The sequence below is a fragment of the Arvicanthis niloticus genome, chromosome Y (genome assembly GCF_011762505.2).
Source record: "Arvicanthis niloticus isolate mArvNil1 chromosome Y, mArvNil1.pat.X, whole genome shotgun sequence".
NCBI lineage: Eukaryota > Metazoa > Chordata > Mammalia > Rodentia > Muridae > Arvicanthis > Arvicanthis niloticus.
The window spans coordinates 10,079,159-10,100,323 of NC_133431.1; the positions used below are offsets into that span (position 1 = coordinate 10,079,159).

The 21,165-nt window shown below is 41.0% G+C and overlaps 1 protein-coding gene across 1 annotated transcript in view; it reads right to left on the bottom strand.

The window, feature by feature from the left end:
* Nucleotides 1-783: 783 nt before the first annotated feature.
* Nucleotides 784-21,165, bottom strand: part of LOC143437397 (uncharacterized) — an 86,249-nt gene continuing 65,867 nt past the window's right edge. The window contains exons 6-7 of the mRNA XM_076922233.1: nucleotides 2,435-3,036; nucleotides 784-2,181 (exon numbers count right to left, since the gene is read on the bottom strand). Coding sequence (XP_076778348.1) covers nucleotides 1,973-2,181; nucleotides 2,435-3,036 — 811 coding nt within the window. The 3' untranslated portion in view covers nucleotides 784-1,972. The remainder of the gene's footprint in view (nucleotides 2,182-2,434; nucleotides 3,037-21,165) is intronic.

A 21,165-nucleotide genomic window follows, 5' to 3' on the forward strand; every position in this document is an offset into this window, starting at 1 on the left:
CTGCCTAAGCTTGGCTGTCCTTCAACTTGCTCTGTAGATGAACCTTGACCTCAGAGATCTGCATGGCTTTGTCTTCTGAATGTTGAATAATACATATGTAACACTTTACTTAAGCATTTTATTACATAAAACTTGTTCTGTATCAGTATGACTTGAATCAGAGATGGTTGATGTTCATCTCCTGGGATTTAAGGTGTGTACCACCATGCCTGGACCTAACTATATCCTATATCCTTTTAGATATTAAATTGAAAACCCTGTATAGTAATCACAATCTGTCCATTGTCAATTTGACACATACTTGTATTTCCTTAGGTTCACATAAAAACAATAACCAGTTAATAATAATGCCTAACATTATACAGTTCTCATCTATACAACTTCATATGCATATGTTTAGGTGGCTGGAATCTTGCCATAATATCACCATTTCTTTAATACCATTTTGTATCTTTGATCACAGGATTTAGCTTCATTCAACTTCTTGGTGAGATTTTCTCTTTTGACCTAACATTTTATATTTTTTCTCTAAGATTACTATGCCTGTTCAAATCATCATGAGAATAAACATAGGTCAAAGGCTTTGTTGGCTTCACTTAGACTTCCTTTGTCAATGCAATGAACATCAACCTCTTTACCTTATCTTCAAGGACACTCTACAGACAAAAGCAAAAAAAAAGGCAGGAACATTCTTCTGAAAAACATTTTAAAAAACTATATACAAAGTTCAAATCATTCTCAGTACATATGTGCTTCATATTCCTACTAGAATGGGCCATTAATTTCCACTTAATGCATATACAAATCCAAAGTCTAAAAAACCACATTGCTCCATAAAACGAAACAAAAAACCACAGTCAGGCCTATCATAGCAATACTTAAGTCTGGGGTACCAACTTCTGTGTTAGATAGAATTTCCATTGCTAAGAAGAGACACTGTAACCAAGGCAACTGTGTTAAAGGCAAATAAGTAATTGGGCCTGGCTTACAGTTTCAAATGTTTAGTCCATTGCCATCATAGCAAGAAGAATGTCAGCATGCAGTCAGCCATGAGCTGGAGAAGGAGCTGAGAGTTTTGCATCCTCATGAGAGGGCATCCAGGAAGAGACTGTCTTCCTGCCAAGTGGTAGGAGGCTCTGTTTTGTACTGGCCTGAGCTCCAAAGACCACCACCACAGTAATTCAATTCTTTCAAAAAGGTAACATCTCCCTCAAGGCACATCTCATAATATTGCTACTTCTTAGGGTCCAGCATATTTAAATCACAACAGTTTATCTCTACTATACTTTCTGGTATCTATATAGAAGACAGAATCTTTAGTAAGTAATCAATCTATTAAGGCCTTTGTGTATCACAGTAGTCTTTGAGCACCTTCAATAAGATCAAAAGCAATCTGTGACTGCAAATTAGTTGTATGATCTTACCCAATACAATGACATTGAGGTTATTTATTATGAGAAACAAAATGTGACAAGCATCAACAATCATTTCAAACTTTGCAGAGATATGCACAGGCTTTACCACATTCATTACATTTGTTAAGGTTTCTCTAAAGAGTGTGTTCCTTTAAGTGTTTGGACAGTACAGTGACATGCAAAGGCTTTATTACATTGCCAACATTCATAGGGTTTCACTCTGAACATTTTCCTTTGTGTATTCAGAGATGACTGTATCCTGGAAAGGCTTTACCTCATTCATGACGTTCAGTTTCTCTCCAGTATGTGTTCTTTTATGTGTTGGGTGATGACTTTGTTGTGCAAGGGCTTAACACCTTCATTACATTACATTGAGTGACTCTCTTGAATGTGTCCTATTATGTAGTTGCAGATAAAAGTGAATTGCCAAGGTTTTATCACAGTGATTAGTTAAGGGTTCTCTCCTTTGTGATTTTTATTGTGTTAATATTCAAGTAGGTTTCTCTCTTGCATGTAATCTCCCCTGTCACTTCAGATGACTGTAACTTGCAAATGCTTTACCACATTGATTTACATTGATAAGATTTCTCTCCAGTATGTGTTCTTTTATGTCTTTGGAGGTGACTGTGATTTGAAAAGGCTTTACCACATTGATAACATTCATAAGGTTTCTCTGCAGTATGTGTTCTTTTATGATATTGGAGACCACTGTGATATGAAAATGTTTTACCACATTGGTTACATTCATAAGGTTTCTCTCCAGTATGTGTTCTTTTATGATATTGGAGACCACTGTGATATGAAAAGGTTTTACCACATTGGTTACATTCATAAGGTTTCTCTCCAATATGTTTCCTTTTATGTATTTGGAGAGTACTGTGACATGAAAAGGCTTTACCACATTGACTACATTCATAAGTTTTCTCTCTAGTATGTGTTCTTTTATGGATTTGAAGATGAGACTGCTGTGAAAAGGCTTTACCACAGAGATTTACATTCATATGGTTTCTCTCCAGTATGTGTTCTTTTATGTTTTTGGAGACCACTGTGACATGAAAAGGTTTTACCACATTGATTGCATTGATAAGGTTTCTCTCTAGTGTGTGTTCTTTTATGGACTTGGAGATTACTGTGACATGAAAAGGCTTTACCACATTGATTACATTCATAAGGTCTCTCTCCAGTATGTGTTCTTTTATGGATTTGGAGATGACTGTGACGTGAAAAGGCTTTACCACAATGATCACATTCATAAGGTTTCTCTCCAGTATGTGTTTTTTTATGATATCGGAGAGTACTGTGACATGAAAAGGCTTTACCACATTGAGTACATTCATATGGTTTCTCTCCAGTATGTGTTCTTTTATGTTTTTGGAGACCACTGTGACATGAAAAGGCTTTACCACATTGAGTACATTCATAAGGTCTCTCTCCAGTATGTGTTCTTTTATGGACTTGGAGATGACTGTGACGTGAAAAGGCTTTACCACATCGATTACATTCATAAGGTTTCTCTCCAGTATGTGTTCTTTTATGATACTGAAGTCTACTGTGATATGAAAAGGCTTTACCACATTGATTACATTCATGAGGTTTCTCTCCAGTATGACTTCTTTCATGCCTGCAACAATAATGGACACATGTGAATGCCTTACCACATTTTTTACCTGATCAATCATTTTACCAACATGAATAAATTTTGCAGTTGGTCTAATCATAAAGAACACTCAGATCTTAAGGTTTTATCACTTTGATGTTCACGGTTATACTTGCTCACTGTGGGTTGCTTTATCTCTTTGAAAATACCTGTGATGGTAAGAGCACTTATTACATGGCTCATATTTATAGCCTACTTTTTTTTTTTTTTTTTGGTTTTTTGAGACAAGGTTTCTCTGTGTAGCTCTGGCTGTCCTGGAACTCACTCTGTAGACCAGGCTAGCCTCAAACTCAGAAATCCACCTGCCTCTGCCTCCCAAGTGCTGGGACTAAAGGCGTGCGCCACCACTGCCCAGCTATAGCCTCCTTTTTTATATGAGATTTCTATATGGTGTATTTCACATGTCTGAAGATATCAGGGAATTAAAACACTTTCTTAGTTTTTCCTGTATTGTGAAAAACACCACAGGAGCACTGTGAGCCAAGACAAACAGAAGAATTTCCAAACTTCTAGTACCCATAGTGATTTCTGCAGTGTGACTTGGGCTTTTCCCCGGTAATGTCAGAAAAACAATTAATTGCAAATGTCTATCATATTCAGAAATTCTACCAAAGGCAGAATACTACATATCTTCTCATTTTTTGAGTAGAAAGAGGTACATTACTTCTTTCAACATCCCTATGCTCACAAGGTTTTATCCATTATGACAATTGATATACCCATTAAAAGAAGAAGAACAAGTGAAAGGTTTCCATATTGAATTCACACCATTTGACATTCTGTACTTTGTTAGACATGGGGTATATAGATAAAGGTTTCTCCACAACTTTCTTCACTCTCACTAACTGACCACTCAATAAACCTAGAAACGTCACTACAAGAATATGAGTATCACCAAATTTACCATGGACTATTTGCTTATTGGATGGCTTTGGATATATATTTATCACTACTCAATGCATAACATCTAAATATTATGAGACTATTCAGATTGGTAGTTCCACAGCAAAGCTCTAATGTAGTTACAAATCAATCAAAGGTATCTTTTAAGGCACTGTTTCCATGTCTTCTCTCTTAGAGAAATGCCTTACAAACATAAATCAGATAATTGACATTGAGGAACATTGTGAGAATATTATATTCATAGCTATACTTAAAGAACTGATTTTTTTACACACTTGCTTTTCGTTAAGACATTAAAATTTCCTCACAGGCATATTTGTATCAGCTTGCACATGAAAACTACCTTTCACGCCTTCTAGAACTTTGATGTTGTTCTTCAATATGATGATCTTCCCAGCTGTAACCTAAAACACAGTACCAAAAATGAATGATATAGTATTGAAATTAAATAAAATGCATGTTACTGTGAATTTTGACAGCACTGAACATGATTTATTCAGCTCAATCTTCCTTGTTCTCAATTGAAATAACAGAGGCTCATCAATAACCAAGAATCACTTGTTCCATTATTTTGAAAAGCAAAACAAAATTCACAATGTTACCTATAGCAGTGAGGTTCCGGTAGGTCTCTAGCATCACATCTTTGTAGAGATTCTTCTGGGCAGTATCCAGCAAATTCCACTCTTCTGCAGTGAAGTTCACATGCACATCATCATAAGTAACTGCATCCTAAAATATCACACACAGGTGTACAACAGAAAGCATGATCATGACCTCACTGTAAATTAATGTATACTTTCTAGACAATGTATTAATGTAATTCTTGTGCTTCCTCCACTTATTTTCTGAAACAGAAGTTATAATCTAATCATTCTGTCAGTTTAGAAGGAAATTGAATTATAAATTTCACCTATGTTGCTTCTGATCCCTTGCAACACAAATGGCAATTGAGAGGGACATGCAGGGGGAAACAGATCAACTGTACTGAGCAAACATCTGAAAAGCTGTATGAACAATTACTAACTACAAAAGTGATGGGCAAGCTGTGTGTATTTGCTCATGACTTTAATCACAGATATAGGCAGGTGTATGTCATTGAGGTGGATGCTGGCATGGTCTATGGGATGTGTTGCAGAACAGGAAAAGTAATACATTAAGACACTCACTTTCTTGTAGAAATCAACAAGGAAACAAAAATGATAGAATGAACTCACAGTTCTTTACTGAAGTTCCCACTAAGAATTATGCATTCACTGCAGTTCTGTATTCATCTTGCAAAAACATGAAGTGAACCAGTTTAAACAGCAACATTAATAAATTTTACTAGAAGGGAATTTATGTTTAAACAGTTAAAAATGGACAGATGAAAATATTAGTAATGTATATGCTGATCAGAAATAAGGAACATAGAGCAGAAAAGATAGCTCAGGAGTGGAAAGCTCCTGCTGGTCTTCCACATTAATGATGGTCAATTACTAGTATTTACATGAGGATTAACAACTACCCATTTCTTCAAGATCAAGAGTACTGAGGCCATCTTCTCACAACAGTAAAGATGAGGCACACATGATATTCATATTCATGCACACAGGCATAATATGCTTATTTATTCAAAAATTTCAGAACAAACACAAGACTAAGGCAGAATAACATACACCTAGATTCCAGTGACTATGAAGCATCAGACAGTATTGATATCATGAACATATGCCATCTGGAGAAATATAATATAATATATATATTTTGCCAAATTTTAAAATTGAAGATGTAGATGAAGAGCTGCACAAAAGCATGTGCTTATGTTATGAAAACATGTCAGCTGGCTTCTATGGTTTCTGTATGTGCTATCAGCAAAAAAAGGTCCTCATAGAGAAATTTAGTCTTGAAAACAATAAACAAAAGATATAAAGTTAAAAATATAAAACCTCCAGACTTGCAAAATAGCTTAGCATTGAATAGCAAATGGTTATACTGTATCTTATGTGAATTAGAGACTGAGAACAAATGGGGACTGTATGGGAGCATGAGAAGAAAGTGGAAGAATCAGTTTCAACCACGACACAGTAGACACAGAGAACAAAATATGTCCTGTTTGAAAGAAATGCAGGGTTAAAGCTGGAGCAGAGACTGAGGGAATGACCAATGAAATCTTGCCCAGCTGGAGACCCTCCTTGTGGACAAGCACTAATCCATGATATTATTAGGGATACTCTGGTATGCTCCCACACAGGAGCCTTGCATAATTTTCCATTAAGAGGCTCCACCCAGCAGCTGACTTGAAACAGATGCAGAGAACCACAGTCAAACATTAAATGGTCCTTGGGGACTATTATGGAAGAGTTGGGGAAAAGATTGATGGCCCTGAAAAGGATATAAATCCACAGAAAGACCAACAGACTCAACTAATCTGGACCCTTGGGGACACTCACAGACTGATCCACAAACAACATAACATACACAGTCTAGACTGAGGGCCCTGGAACATATGTAGTAGATATGTAGCTCAGTCTTCATGATGGCCCCCCAAAAACTGTACCAGGGGCTGTTCCTAAAGCTGCTGTCTATCTGTGGAATCTGCTCCCTGAACTAGGCTGCCATGTCTGGCTTCAATGGAAAGGATGCATTTAACCCAGCAGAGACTTGATGCACTGCAGTGTGGAGATACCCAGGGGCACATACCTTCTCAAAGGAGAAACAGAGGATATTGGAGGAAGGGACTCTGTGTGGGTAGAGGACCTAGAGTAGGGACTTCACAAAGTTCATAGTCATTTTATTTATAACAGCTTGAAACTGGAAAAATCCCAGATGTCACTCAACCAAAATATGGATATAGAAAATGTGGTTCATTTACAAAAGGAAAAACTATCCAGCTATAAAATACAAGAACATCATCAATTTTGAAGGCAAATGGATACAACTAGAAACTATTATCCTGAGTGAAGTAACCCAGTCCTAAAACACATACATGTATGTACTCACGTACAAGTGAATAATAATCATTAAAAAAAGGAAACCAACACTACACTCTATAGACCCAAAGAAGCTAAACAAGAAGAAAGGCCCAAATGAGCATGGTTGAATCTCACTCAGAAGTTGGAATAAAACAGTCATAAGAGGCAGATGGAAGACAGAAACTGGATGGGAGAGCAGATAAGAAAGGGGAATCGAGGAGAACCAGCAACATGTGTGGTGAGAGACATGAGAGGGCCAGAGGGGAAAAATGAATCAAAACCTGCAGCTGTCTGAGGGGAGGGGGTACATTTAGGATGTGCCAGAGACCATAAATAGGTACCAAGGAGTCTAAGGTTGATCTTAGCTGAGATGCATAGCAGTTAGCTATGGACGCTGAAGAGGCCACATTCTGCAGTCAGGTTAGCTATGGACGCTGAAGAGGCCACATTCTGCAGTCAGGTAGGACCCTTAATGGAGAGTTAAAGACACCAACAAATCCAAAAATCTTTCTACTCAAAATGTGTCCTGTCAACAGAATACAATCTACAACATAGATTCGGTACAGCAGCAAAATAACGTTGTTGTTGTTGTTGTTGTTGTTGTTGTTGTTGTTGTTGTTGTTGTTCTAAGTTGCTACTCTGCTGCTGTGATTGAATGCTCTGAGCAAAAGCATCTCAGGTATTAAGTGGCTGTTGTACATGGTTCTGTCAGACCACAGTCCATCATTTTGGGAGCTTAGATTAGAAACTGAAGGCAAAAAACACTGTTTCCTGGCTTGCTCTCTTGCTTGGTCACTGTCTCATGCTCAGCCTTCTCTTTCATTCAGCACTGGCCTACTTGCTTAGGGATATTGCCACCCTCAGTGGTAGAGCCTTCCTAATCAATCATCAACACTATCTCTCACAGACATAGCAACCAGCCATTCTGATGAGGGCACAACCTTGATTGAGGCTCCTTCAGATGACTGTAGCTCTGAAATGCTGAGAACTGAAAACAACTATGACACAGACACAATAATAAATGAGGAAGTTGTAACAACCCAAAATCAAAAATTTGAACATATCAATTACAAGAGCCCTGCCACCACAAGAGGGAGTTGGAGTTGTGGCTGAGCCAGGACAAAATAGGGAGGGCACCTGGCTCAGAGCAGAGAAGGAAACACTGGAATGGGGAGCTCAGAGGCTGTGCTGACATGGGGTGAGCATCTTTAACTCTGGGTTCCCAGGCCAATGCTATCAAAGATGTGGCTAAAACAGCTGGAAGATGGATAGAGAAGCAGATTGTCCCACAGGCCTGGAAATGGCCTCCCCAAAGGATAGAATCTCTGGTCCAAGAAATATATGCTAACTCTGTTGGAATGAAGAAAAACCTTTCATCTAAGAACAACCACAACACTACAGAGTCACACATGGACTGAGAAGAGGGTAGAATGGGAGAAGAGGGAAAATGAGGTCTTTGTCTTTTTCACCCTGTAAAACAGGGTAGGCAGATCCTGATTTTGCCCTGGATGCTGTCTCAAAAAGGTTTTTGTCATGAACTAGTCAATGGATCTATGTCCTATTGTTGAGAATGATTTAACCCAGGGTGTGGGGCTTGCAACTAAATTGATTGGGGTGGAGTCTGTCTCATTTTCTCAGTCAGTGAATAAAAACGTGGCACACACAAAATAGACAGCCACAAGGGGTTGGTAAAGGTTACACAACATATGACAACACTTGTACAGAGGAGAAAATGAAGACAGGATGGCAGCTGTGAGTCCTGTAGCAGGGCTCCAAGTCTTCTCCAACCTTCCCCAAAATTAAGACCAGAGGCACACTGTTCACTATACCAGGCTCTGAACCATCTTCAAAGCACTTTGGGGCTATGACTCTCCAGCGTATACACTGTAGCAGTGTTCCAGGTTCAATTTAGTCATCTGCCTCCACATATACTCAAGAAAAATCTGAAAACCAAGGCAATGATCTCAAATCTGGCAGACAAGCCACTGACACAAAAAGAATGGTGGATCTTAACAACTGGCCTTTCTCTCCTTTAGTTGGGAGTTCTGAGGGTCTTGGATCAATGCACTAAGATGTTAGGTCCAAGTCACAGAGAGCCCCAAAGACCAACAAGTAGCCTCTTGTAATGCAAACACATGGAGGTCTTTACTATGAGCTCTGTAATAAGGATTCTCACCAGTCAGCCTCACATGAGATCAAAATTGAGAGTCTAGATGTGCTGGGTATTTATTGCAGTTACAGCAAGATTGGGTCATTAACATGCATGTCAGCAACTTAATATTTTAAAAACTACATGACTGGCATAATCTGCAGGAACCAATCAAGGGGGAAAAACCATCTGACCACCATGATGGGAAGGCTAACTTTTTCTCTGTAAGGTGTATTAGTTATCGATATGTAGCTTAACCCTGCAATTATACCTTGACTGGCTGTTGACAAGGGGCGTTGTCATAGGATGTTTTCTCAAGTGGACTTTGTGCAATCTCAGAAACAGGATTGATTGGGTTTACAAACTCATCTTTGTGCCTGAGGTCCTTATTATTGAAAGATGCTCCTGTTCAACCACAAGCCATGCATGGCAATAGAAAAGGTACTTTGTCCAAAGACCTGCCTCACTATCTGTTACTGCAGATCCTAATATCGGTTGCACTTACTTTTACACAGAATACCAGTGGAAGTTGCCTCCCCCCCTGTGCATCATCTTATAGATAAGATGGACAATGCCCACCTGCCCTTCCTTTCCTGCATCATCCCTGTGTCTCAGGCCCACTTGGGCGGACAGTCCCTGTTCAACCACCTGCTTTACCTGCCAGGACACAATATAAGCTTTCTATAGATCTACCACACTGTCTGTTATCCCAGATGCAATGATCACAGTTTCCCCTAGCACTGTACTAAACACCAGAGGCAGCTTTACCTCTGTCCTGACTATGTGTCCCTGTGGATACTAAGATCATTTCTTCATCCCTACTTCTTCTCCCTCATTACAACATTAGCAAGCATTCCCACTTGATCATACCCAACAAACAGGTCAGTAAAAGAGGCAACACTCAGGCAAGTCTCTCTGTAAATCCAGATATCAAACAGTAACCCAGGAACAAAACTCCCACCCAAGCAAGACAAATCCAGGAATCAGTACTGAGATAATAATCACTTCAAACCCAGTGGCCTAAACACCAGCATAGGAATATAATAAATAACACCCAGGAAAATAAGTCACCAAAAGAGCCAACCTGTACTGTCACAGCAGGTACTGAGAAATTCAAACGTGCAACAGATATGGTGCAAAAGAGGTTGTTTGGGGGCAGGAAGATGAGTGAGAATCTGGGGAAGGGTAGAGGCACAGAGAGGACCTGCAGACAGGCAGACAGACAGGGATCTGAGAGAGAGCCCTGAGAGTAGAGAAAGAGAATAGAGAGGGGCATGTGCAGAGAACAGAGAGACAGAGAACAGAGAGAGCTGTGTAGCTGGTGGTCCGTGTATATAAAGCACACCTGACAACAGCAGCAGGTGATGGAGGCAGGGAATGACTTAAGCAGTTGCTTAGTCCCTGGGAGCAGAGCATTGAAATTGCCTATGCACTGACAACTACAGAGACAAGGTTCACTCAGGGAACAGAAAAGAAAGAGAGAATCTCAGACATTAAAGATGAATATGACAAAATGGATACATCATCAAAAAATGTGGATTCTAAAAGTTTTCTGGCCCTAAACAACCAGAAATTCTGCAACATATGAGAAGGGAAAACTACAGATGATTAGAATAGAGAAAGGTGACTATCAGCACAAAGGTCTGATAAAAAAATATTTTCAACGAAATCATAAAAGAAACTTTTCCTAAACCAAAGAAGATGACTGTTAATGGACAAGAAGCATCCAAAACATGCAACAGATTGGAGAAAAACAAAAGTCCCTTTACCACATAATAATCAAACACTAAACATAAAAAATAAAGCAACATAAAAAACTGTTCCAGAAAAAAATTAACAAAAACTAAACAAAACAAAAACAAGCAATGTATGAAAGCAGATATGTTAGATTTATACCTGTCTTTTTAATGTATATTATAAAAGAAAACAGGGTTTGGACACATGTGCTACAGAGTCAGAGAAACCACCTGTGTTTCTACAAGAAAGCAACTGGTCCAAATATTTTGGGCAGACTCAGAATCAGCCATGACAATGATGTTACTCAGAGGTCACCTCCTGACCTAACACGTGAGGAGCATCACCAGGGACCTCACAGATGGTCACATCTGGCTGTTGCTTCCCATGCAGCCCCAGAGAGGACCCAGCACCCCAGCTCCCACTGCTCAGCCGCCTGTCCCTACCCATTGTAAGCAGGATTCTGTGCTCACCATGACTCGATTTCAGAGCTTCCCTTAGGTCTCCACACAGCACCCACAGCAGAGCTCAGAGCAGGGCACAGATGACCATTCAAGCCTGCACAGGCACAGCTAACTTGCAGATTGGCACCCGGGAGAACCCGCCTCCTTGTCTGATTGGCAGGTCTGCCTGGAAGCCTTGATTGGGCAGTGAGTCTTACCACTCCTCAAGGTTAAAGTGAGCTTCCGGTCCAGGGTCAGACCTTTTCCAGATCTCAGGAGGGGTTTGCACTCCATTAGCATTTGTTTCTCTCTTCAAAGAGGAATCTCACCCCACCCAGCCCTGGGGGAGAACCCAGTATTCCAGCTCTGGCTGTTCAGCTGCCTGCTCCTCCCCTCTGAGGGAAATGATCCTGCACCTTCCAGGACCTGACTCCAGACCTTACCTGAACTTTCCACACAGCACTTGCCTTCTTCTTCCTGTAATCAAGGTGAACAGCTTCCATAGGCCAGTACTCAAGGTGCAGTGGAGGTATCAATCTAACCCACAAGAGGAAGGATCCTCAAGCTATTTCTTAGCATTCTGTTTAAAGTCCACCCTAGTTACTAGGCTACAGCCAGGTATGATCCTCCCCATGGTTACCTGGCAACTGCAGGGTCGGACTGACACCCTGTAAAGGTGGCTACTTGCCCCTTCTTCTCTTTTGATCTATTGATCTCTTGTTCTCTCTTTCTCTTACCCTCTTGGGCTCTTCCCTTCCTCCTCTCTCTCTCCACATGCTCATGACTGGCCTCTACTTCTCTACTCTGCCTCTCTCTGCTTTTCTCTGCCTGTACTACCCTCTTAACTCCCCTCTCCATGTCCTGAATAAACTATATTCTATACTGTACTGTCTTGTGGTGGGTTGCTTCTGGGGAAGAGCTGTCTCAGCATGAGGCATGGTCCCTCCAGGGGAAGTAATATCTCAGCAGGAAGCATGAGCTTGCTGAGACATTCCCTTCCCCCACACCTCCTCTCACACCAATAGAACATTTTCCATCTCTCTTTAAAGAGAGGTAACTATGGGGAGGAGGATACCTGGCTGTCACCAGGTAACTATGAGGTAGAGTTTTAGACAGAATGATAACACCATTAACACTAAAGAGGAACTTTAGGAAACAAGAGACTTATTTTGTGGCTTCATGCTGGGCTCAGGGAAACTGCAGCTTCCTTTCACCAGATGATAGGTATCAATCAACCCTGGAAAAAAATCCAGGATCATAAGTGAAACACTGTTGAGCACTACTGTTAGCCAGTACATCAGTGGTAAAGTGCAGAAAAACCAGAGTTGTGTTAGTACAGGTTCTCTTGATAAACATATCTCAAATATTAGAGAGAATGAATCATCCTGTGTATGTAAAAAGGTGACCAATAAAGGCTGTTAGACAAGGTAAATTAGAAAAACAAGGACTGGTTATTTTCATGATGATATTACAGCTGATATTCAGTGTATATGGGATTCTGAAGAGAGAAGTACTTTGTAATGCCAGTCTTAAGACACAAACAAATCACCTTTGCTTTGTAAAAAAAAGTAGGGCAAATACTAAAAACAAAACCAAAAACACCACCTGTCCAGTGTCCTTTATATATGTAGGTTGTCAAAAGAATCTGTAGCCCAGATTAAAGGTGGATCTGAACATCTCAAAAAAGCAAGATTAATAAAGGGTTTCTCACTTCAAAATTAAATTAAACTTGTTAATTTGACCCTAGTTCCTTTTTGTTCCTAATGAATATAAACTTAAAATTGATATGAAAGGACAAAAATATATTTAATCAACATATCCACACAGGTACAATAAATATAAAATGATAACATGGGTCTGAATCTTTCCTTGGAATAGGTAACATGTTTTAAAGAGTTTACTACTCCTAGACCAGAAGATGTTATTAATATTAGACATTCTCCTCACCCATACAAGACTAACACATCTATGACTTTATTATGATATATACATATTTTAAATTTTATGCAGGCATAAACATGTTAATAAATTAAAAGATATTTATATCTAGTAAAAACTCTTTAAAAACAGATAAATATACAAAGATAGGCAGATCCAGCACAGGGCTTATCTTATCTTCTAAATTAAACCACAACCATTTTCATACCTTCAGCTTTGTTGAATTAAAATAATCACAGGAGGGCTTTTTAATTGTTACTAAACCTCTATCAAAAAGCGAAACAAAAAAACAAAAAGCCATGCCATGGCTGTCCAGTATTTGTACAACTTGGAAGGGGAATAACTATTAAGGTAATGTAAATTTGTCTCCAGATGTACTGAGTAAAGTATTTTTAATGTGACTGTTTGCAGGATGTCTACAGTCTCATAAGAAACACTTTGACAATTTTCTGTATGTAAAAGCAATTATTTCACCATTATCCCAGGGTGAACTATGATAATTTTGAAATGTGGTGCCACTGAGAACTTAGAAAGAGAGGATATAAATTGCTTCTTTCCCACAGCTATATAAATATTCTCACAATAGATTGTGAAGTTTTTGTTAAGCCTATGGTATGCTATGGTATTAACATTTATAAAATATTAGAATGATCTAAAGATGTAAATGGTTTCAATAAAGGAAAAGAAAGCATACAAAAGCCTTTGGAAAAGGAATCATACAAAGCCTTTGGAAGTTCTGAAGAAATAAATGAGGTATTTAAGGCATTTAGATCATAAAAGTTTTGGGAAATACCTATGGGATTAAAGTATCTGTCTTCAGATCAACATTTATGACAAACTGGCTGTCATCTAAGTTTAATCATATCCTGTATCCAGTCTACATTGAGGGGAGTCAAAACACAGGGATGATTCCCTTAGAGCTTCCAAATGAAGTCACACTCAGCCCAAGCAAGGATATTGAATAATGTTCACTAAGAGGGAAAATAGTACAAAGAAAAGCTTAAAGATACAGAGATTCTTCAGAAGATCAAGGGACAACCTAGACATGAAATTTCAACAGACCTTAACAGAAGGTCAACAGAAGTTGATTTTGCTAAACATGTAATCTTAATCAGGCATATGTAAAGTATGATCTCTTTCAAACTGCAGTGGATCTCTTTAGTAATTCAAGGGACAAAAGTCCTCAAAACTTATGTTTGATCTTGTGAAATGTTATGTAGAAAATAAATTCTCACTCTTGATTCTCTTTGTCATATATAGATGTATCTCAATATCCCAGATGAATGGAAAGCCCTTTGCTTACTTCAGCATGCCAGGGTCTACATACAGCTGAGGAAAACTGAACAGCCTTTTTAAATACTGAGGCCAAGTCTAAATCAATGGTAATCAATAATCAACACCAATCAATAATCAATAATTGATGCTGATCAATAGTCAATGCTAATCAATAATCGATAGTAATCAATAATCAACAGCAATCAATATTTATCAAATATAGAACACCATCTCACTATCAAAAAGTACTTCTCACTAATAGACTGTGTCCTTCACTACACTAACCATGCCTGCTCCCTGATTTAAATGTGATGTAGGAGCAGCAGGTACAGGCTCTTCATGCAAGTTCTGATGAAGCAAACAGCTGGCTCAAGTTATATCCTTTTGTGAAGGGCTATGGAATATTGTCCAACTCATAATAGATGCACATTTCACCTTATAAAACATAACCCATGTTAAAAATGATGCTAGGAGTATTTCCTCAAAATTTCATTCTTCATATATTACACACGATTGTAATACAAGAGAATCAGTGGTTGAATCTAAACTTATAAGAGGTTGTCCAAAATTCCTCAATTTTTTTCACCAAACTACTGGCCTTACAAAAATGTCAAAAATATCAGTCTTCTAACACCCAATACAAAGCATGACATTGGTTTTTAGGTGGGACTCTTGACTATTTTCTTTCTAGAATAAGCATAATATTGCCCTAATTTGTGGGGCACTGAGCTATGAGAGACAGCTGGGTGCCTGGTTGAATAAGCTTTGAACCCCAGAGAACCCCCTGGGATGGAAAGCAGTCAGATTTCTTCCTGTGCCCCTGGCTCTCTCAGCTTCAGCCCTTTACAGAGAGAGGTTTATGGCCATTGGTCACATGGGAATATTGGCTCAGGCTCTCCCCACATGCAGATGAGGCATCCCCAAGCTCTCAGACTGAGCCAGTAGGGGTTACCTGCTGCCAAAACCTTAACCCACACCAAACTGTATATATTGAGCCTAATTCAGAAGTAAAGTGCATGAAAGAATCATCCCGTTGTCTGAGAGCTTCTGTCATGGATCCTCCCCTCTTCACCAGCCAGCTGGCAGTGTCTCATGGGCACCTCATTGGCTCAGCAAGAGCTGTTAACACTGGGCTAGACATCCCTTCTCTTCCTCGCTATCTGGCTGGCACCTCCTGGCTTAGCAAAGAGCGGTGACAATTCAGAAGATGCCAGCTCTCCCAAAATGCCTTCAGGATTCTCCCCTCTCCATTGCAGAGACTTGGTGGGAGGCTGTGACAGAGGCAGCAGTTGACCTTCCCTGCTGGCACTCCACCTTGTACCCCTTGCAGGCAGAGGCAACTACAGAGACCTGTCCTCATCCAAGATGGAGATTCTGGTGGAACCCATCCGGAGCTGCTCCCCACACTGATTATATTCTTAACTAAGTCCTGAATAGAAATTATAATAGTCCTAACAGTCTGGCTTTTGTGTATTGTGGATGTTACCTAACAGAATCCTTCCATGTGTGCTGCCTTCCATGACTGTCTTATTTGAAGAATCTTTGTCATCTCTTTTGTTTGATTTTGTCCCCTTAGAAGGACTCTTCTCTGAGGCACCATAACTGCTGCTCTTTCTATATCACCCCTTTGGTCAGTTTAACAATGTAGAAGGATCCATTGTACAAACACCAAAAAGGACAGATATCCTCTCAAAGGTGACTGCAGTGCCAGCCCACTCATATTCATCTTGTCCAGCATCACCAGTGATGGATTCATGGAAAGACAGGAGAATTTGTGAGAAACCTGAAGAATGGGAAAGGCTAAACACAGGAATGTAAAACACACTGACATTTTTCCTACTGGGCCACTAAGGGTGGTAGCTTTGGTGTGGGTCTTCTTTATTCTTGGGTGGTTGTTAGCCACCAACCAGTGAGGACAAAGGGAACAGCCATGGCAATCTGGCTTGAGATGGCTGTATTATAAAATTAACTCCTGAGAAAAGCACAGTGAGTCAATTCTACTTTATTGTTCCAGAAATAAGGTATATGAGGGCTTTTATGGGTACAGGTAGAAAGGATTAATTGGTCATAATAGTATATCTAAGTATCATGTGGGCAGGGAAGCCAGAATGGGACTTGTGTGCTGAGTTTAAGTAGCTCACACAGGGACAATCTTTTGATAAGTACATCCATCCGTGTTCAGGGACAATGTCTAGATACATTGAGGCAGAGAAATGGAAGCCCTAAAAATTAAATAAATAAATAAATAAATAAATAAATAAAAGAAATGGAAACCCTAATAAAAATAAATACATAAATAAATAATAAAAGAAAGGAATGGAAGCCCTAAAAATAAATAAATAAATAAATAAATAAATAAATAAAAGAAATGGAATCCGTAAAAAATAAATATATAAATATATAAATAAATAAGTAATAGAAAGAAATGGAAGCCCTATAAAAATCAATAAATAAATAAATAAATAAATAATAAACAAAAGAAAGAAATTGAAGCCCTTCTGATAAAAGGAGTACTCCATTTTGAGCTGAGTTTCACTCAGATTTGGGGGACTGTGACCTTTACACAGGTTTCCAACAGCCTTGATTCCTGAAACCATGGATCTTGGCTGTGAGAGGAACTGTACCAAATATTGGAAGCTGATTCAAAATACATACAGCTTAGGACCCTGCCCAGCTCTCCAGGTGGATGTCCCATAATTGGCTGTGTAAAAGTGTCTTCTAAAGGTCATTCTATTTTACTATCAGTTCAGCACCTTCAGGGTAACAAGGACTATGGTATTAATGGTAATTAATACCATTAGAATCCATGATCATTGGCCCACTGTCTCACTTCTCTGCTGTGAAATGAGTTCCTTGGTCAGAAGCAATTGTCAGAATCCAGGACCCTTGCCACTTACCCTCACCCCCTACTTCTCCCCACGTGCACAATGTCTCCTGCAGCTTCATCTCCCTAGCAACACAAGGTTCTGCTTGATAGTTACAAATAGATTTTTAGATGTAAAGCAGTGTACCATATCTTTTGAAGTAAGCAGTTAGACCGCCATTGTTTCAGGGCACAGGCCAAGAAGATTCTGTACTTTCCCATCACCTGGATCTCTCTTACCCCTCCCTTTGAAAAATGTATTATAAATAAAATAAGCACTTTGTGCCCAAATATATGACCCTTGACAAGCATTTGCTTACTTGAGTCCATTCTCTCTCGCGCGCCCGTTCTTCCAGGTTGCAATCCTCCTCGTCCCTCACGAATAACCTAGGGCCCACAGGTCGGGTCAGGTGGCGCCCAAACGTTGGGGATCAAGGCACGGATTCCTCCTGATGGAGCTTTGGCAGAAGGCGTGCGCACGTTATATTGAGTGAGACAGGATCATCGCCCCTGACCTGTTGTCCTCGGGGTAAGTTTCATTCCGTCCCATAAAGAATGGGCCATTCATTGTCGAAGGAGGCATCCTTTATAAAGGACCTCAAACAAAGTCTCAGAGAGAGAGGAATTAGGGTTAAGAAAAAAGATCTTATTAATTTCTTTGTGTTTATTGATGAACAGTGTCCTTGGTTTATGCTTGACAGTCCTATCATACACCCTAAGAAGTGGCAAAAAGTGGGTCGTGAACTAAATGAAAAAATTAAATGTGAAGGTGATGGTGCAGTTAATCCAACAATTTTCTCATTCTGGGGTATTATTAGGGACATTACTGAGGATGCAGACAAAGATTCGGGTAAGCGCCAGCTCTTGTTGGTTGCAGAATACTGCTTATCATAATCGTGCCCTGGCTCCGCTGGTTCCTCTCGCCCGCCATCTCAGGCCTCTGTTCCTTTTACACTTATTGATATGCCTCATGAGCCTCAGCTTCCCTCCTCGTCCGATTCTCCTCATATTTATCCTGATTTGTCAGCTTTGGATTCTTCTCCCCCGGCCTCGCCTGTGCGCCCTTGTTATAGTTCTGTGCCCACGGCTCCTTTGCCCCCACAATATGTGCCTTTAGCGACTGGCGATCCTTACATCCCTCACTCTCAAACTTCCTACTGTAATCCTGTTCTTTGGAAGCCCCCGCCTCTGTGTTCCCCTTCCCCAGCTTCTTGGAGTTCCCTGCCACCCCCGCCTCCATCTCCTGCCACTATTACCATTGCTGCACGGCATTTGCCCTCTCCCCGCCCGACTTGCTTTGTCTCCGCCCTCACCCCTTCAGCCGCAACTTCAGCGTGCCCTGCCCCTGCCACTCCAGCCGCAACCACTGCTTCTGATTTATAGCCTTTGAATCCTGCCACTACTGCCGTTCCCACACTAACGCCAGTTCCCTCAGTCTCCACATCGCTCCCTACTTCTGCGGTTTTGCCTTTCCCTGCTACCCTGCCTGTTTCTCTCTCTGACATGAAAAATCGCCTTTCTTCCCATGTTCATGACTCTCTGTCCTTTCCCCATTGACTAAGATCATTCAGGGCAATAGGGAAGAATTTCCAGAATTTGTTGCCCGCCTCCTGGAGGCAGCTGAGAGGTCCTTGGAGCCTGGCCAGGGAGACAATAAACTTCTTCAGCAGCTTGCTTATGAAAATGCTAATTCTGCCTGTAGGGCTGCCCTTCGAGGGAAATATAAAAATAAGGATTTGGATGAGATGATTCATATTTGCAAGGATGTAGATCCCTTTGCCCAGAGGGTCTCACAAGCCATCAATCTGGCTGTGGGAGCAGCCACTTCAGCCACTAATAGTGGGGCAAATGTATCCACCTGTTTTAGATGTGGTCAACTGGGTCATTTTGCTAAACAGTGCCCTCAGGGTAAACCCATGGCTCAGCCCCCACCTCAATGGAGGGGGGAGCGTTCACTTCCAACGACCCTTTGCCCTCGCTGCAGGCGAGGCAAACATTGGGCTACTGCCTGCCATTTCAAAACTGATATTTTGGGCAATCCCCTCCCTCCCCTTCAGGGAAACGGGATGCGGGGGCCAGCCCCGGACCCCTCAGCCAGCTTCCTCCCTGCCGGCCTCGGGGAACAGCCAGGCAGGGCCACATCAAACCTTCTATCAACAGCTACCAAACCAGCCTCAGCCCTTTGTAGGGCTACCCCAGGGAGTGCAGGATTGGACCTCTGTGCCTCCTCCAATACAATATTAGAAGCTGGAGAAGGAGTTCAGATAATCTCTACTGGTGTCTTTGGGCCTCCCCCACCCCAGACTTATTATCTTATTCTGGGCAGAGCTTCTGCCACACTCCAAGGCATTACCATCTTTCCTTCAATCGTTGATAATGATTACTCTGGAGAAATTAAAGTATTGGCCACTAGCTCCAGAGGGCCCCTTCACATTCGCCAGGGGCAGCGACTTGCACAGGCCCTTCCCCTTCCATTAGACACCTCCACACCCTCCTTGGGCCTGTCCCGGGGTGCTTCCACCTCGGGGTCCTCTGATGTCTATTGGGTCCAAAAACTTTCACAAGAGCGCCCACAATTAAAACTTAAACTTAATGGCAAAACCTTTGAGGGCATTCTTGACTCAGGAGCAGACTCCATAGTTATTTCACAGGCCTTTTGGTCTTCCTCTTGGCCCTGTCAGCCTTCTTTAACTCACCTTCAGGGCATTGGCCAGTCCAACAACACCCTTCAAAGCTCCCAATTGCTCACTTGGGAGGATCCTGAGGGTAATACTGGACATGTTAGAACATTCATTGTACCTGGCCTCCCTATAAACTTATGGGGTTGAGATATATTAAGTCAAATGGAGTTCTTATGTTTAGCCCCTCTGCAATTGTTACCCACCAGATGCTGGACCAGGGGTTCATCCCTGGACAAGGCTTGGGCAGACACAACCAAGGGATTCCCCACCCCAATTGTAATTACACCAAAGACCTCAAGCTCAGGACTAGGTTATGATTCAAATTTTTCCTAAGGACCATTGCTCCTCCTGCACGCCAGGCAGATAAGATCACCTGGAAGTCAGATTCCCCTGTCTGGGTCGACCAGTGGTCCCTCCCTCAACACAAACTTTCCGCAGCCATGCAGCTGGTGCAGAAACAATTAGATGCTGGCCACATTGTTCCCTCCACTTCCCCTTGGAATATACCCATTTTTGTTATACAAAAGAAAGGGGGCAGATGGAGACTGCTCCAGGACCTCAGAGAAATTAATAAGACTATGGTTCCAATGGGAGCCCTCCAGCCTGGCCTCCCCTCCCCCACGGCAATACCTAAGGGTTACAATAAAATGGTTATTGATTTGAAAGTTTGCTTTTTCTGCATCCCCTTACACCCAGAGGATTGTAAACGTTTTGCCTTTAGCCTTCCCATTGTTAATTGCATTGGGCCATCTCCACGATTTCAATGGAGAGTCCTACCTCAAGGCATGGCCAATAGTCCCACCCTTTGCCAAAAGTTCATGGCTCAGGCCATTGATCCTTTTCGCATTAAATACCCTGAGTTATATATTGTCCATTATATGGATGACATTCTTCTGGCTAGCCCTGATGAGACCTCCTTGCTCAGGATGGGCCAGGAGTTGGTAACTGCCCTCCAAGACCTTGGGCTGCAGATTGCCCCCAAGAAGGTCCAGCTACAGCCCCCACATTTATTCTTGGGTTTTGAGCTTCATCCCTCTAAGGTTCTCTCTCAAAAAATTGAACTTAGAAAAGATTCCTTACAAACACTTAATGACTTTCAACGCCTCTTGGGAGACATAAATTGGCTGTGCCCTCATTTAAAATTAACAACTTGAGA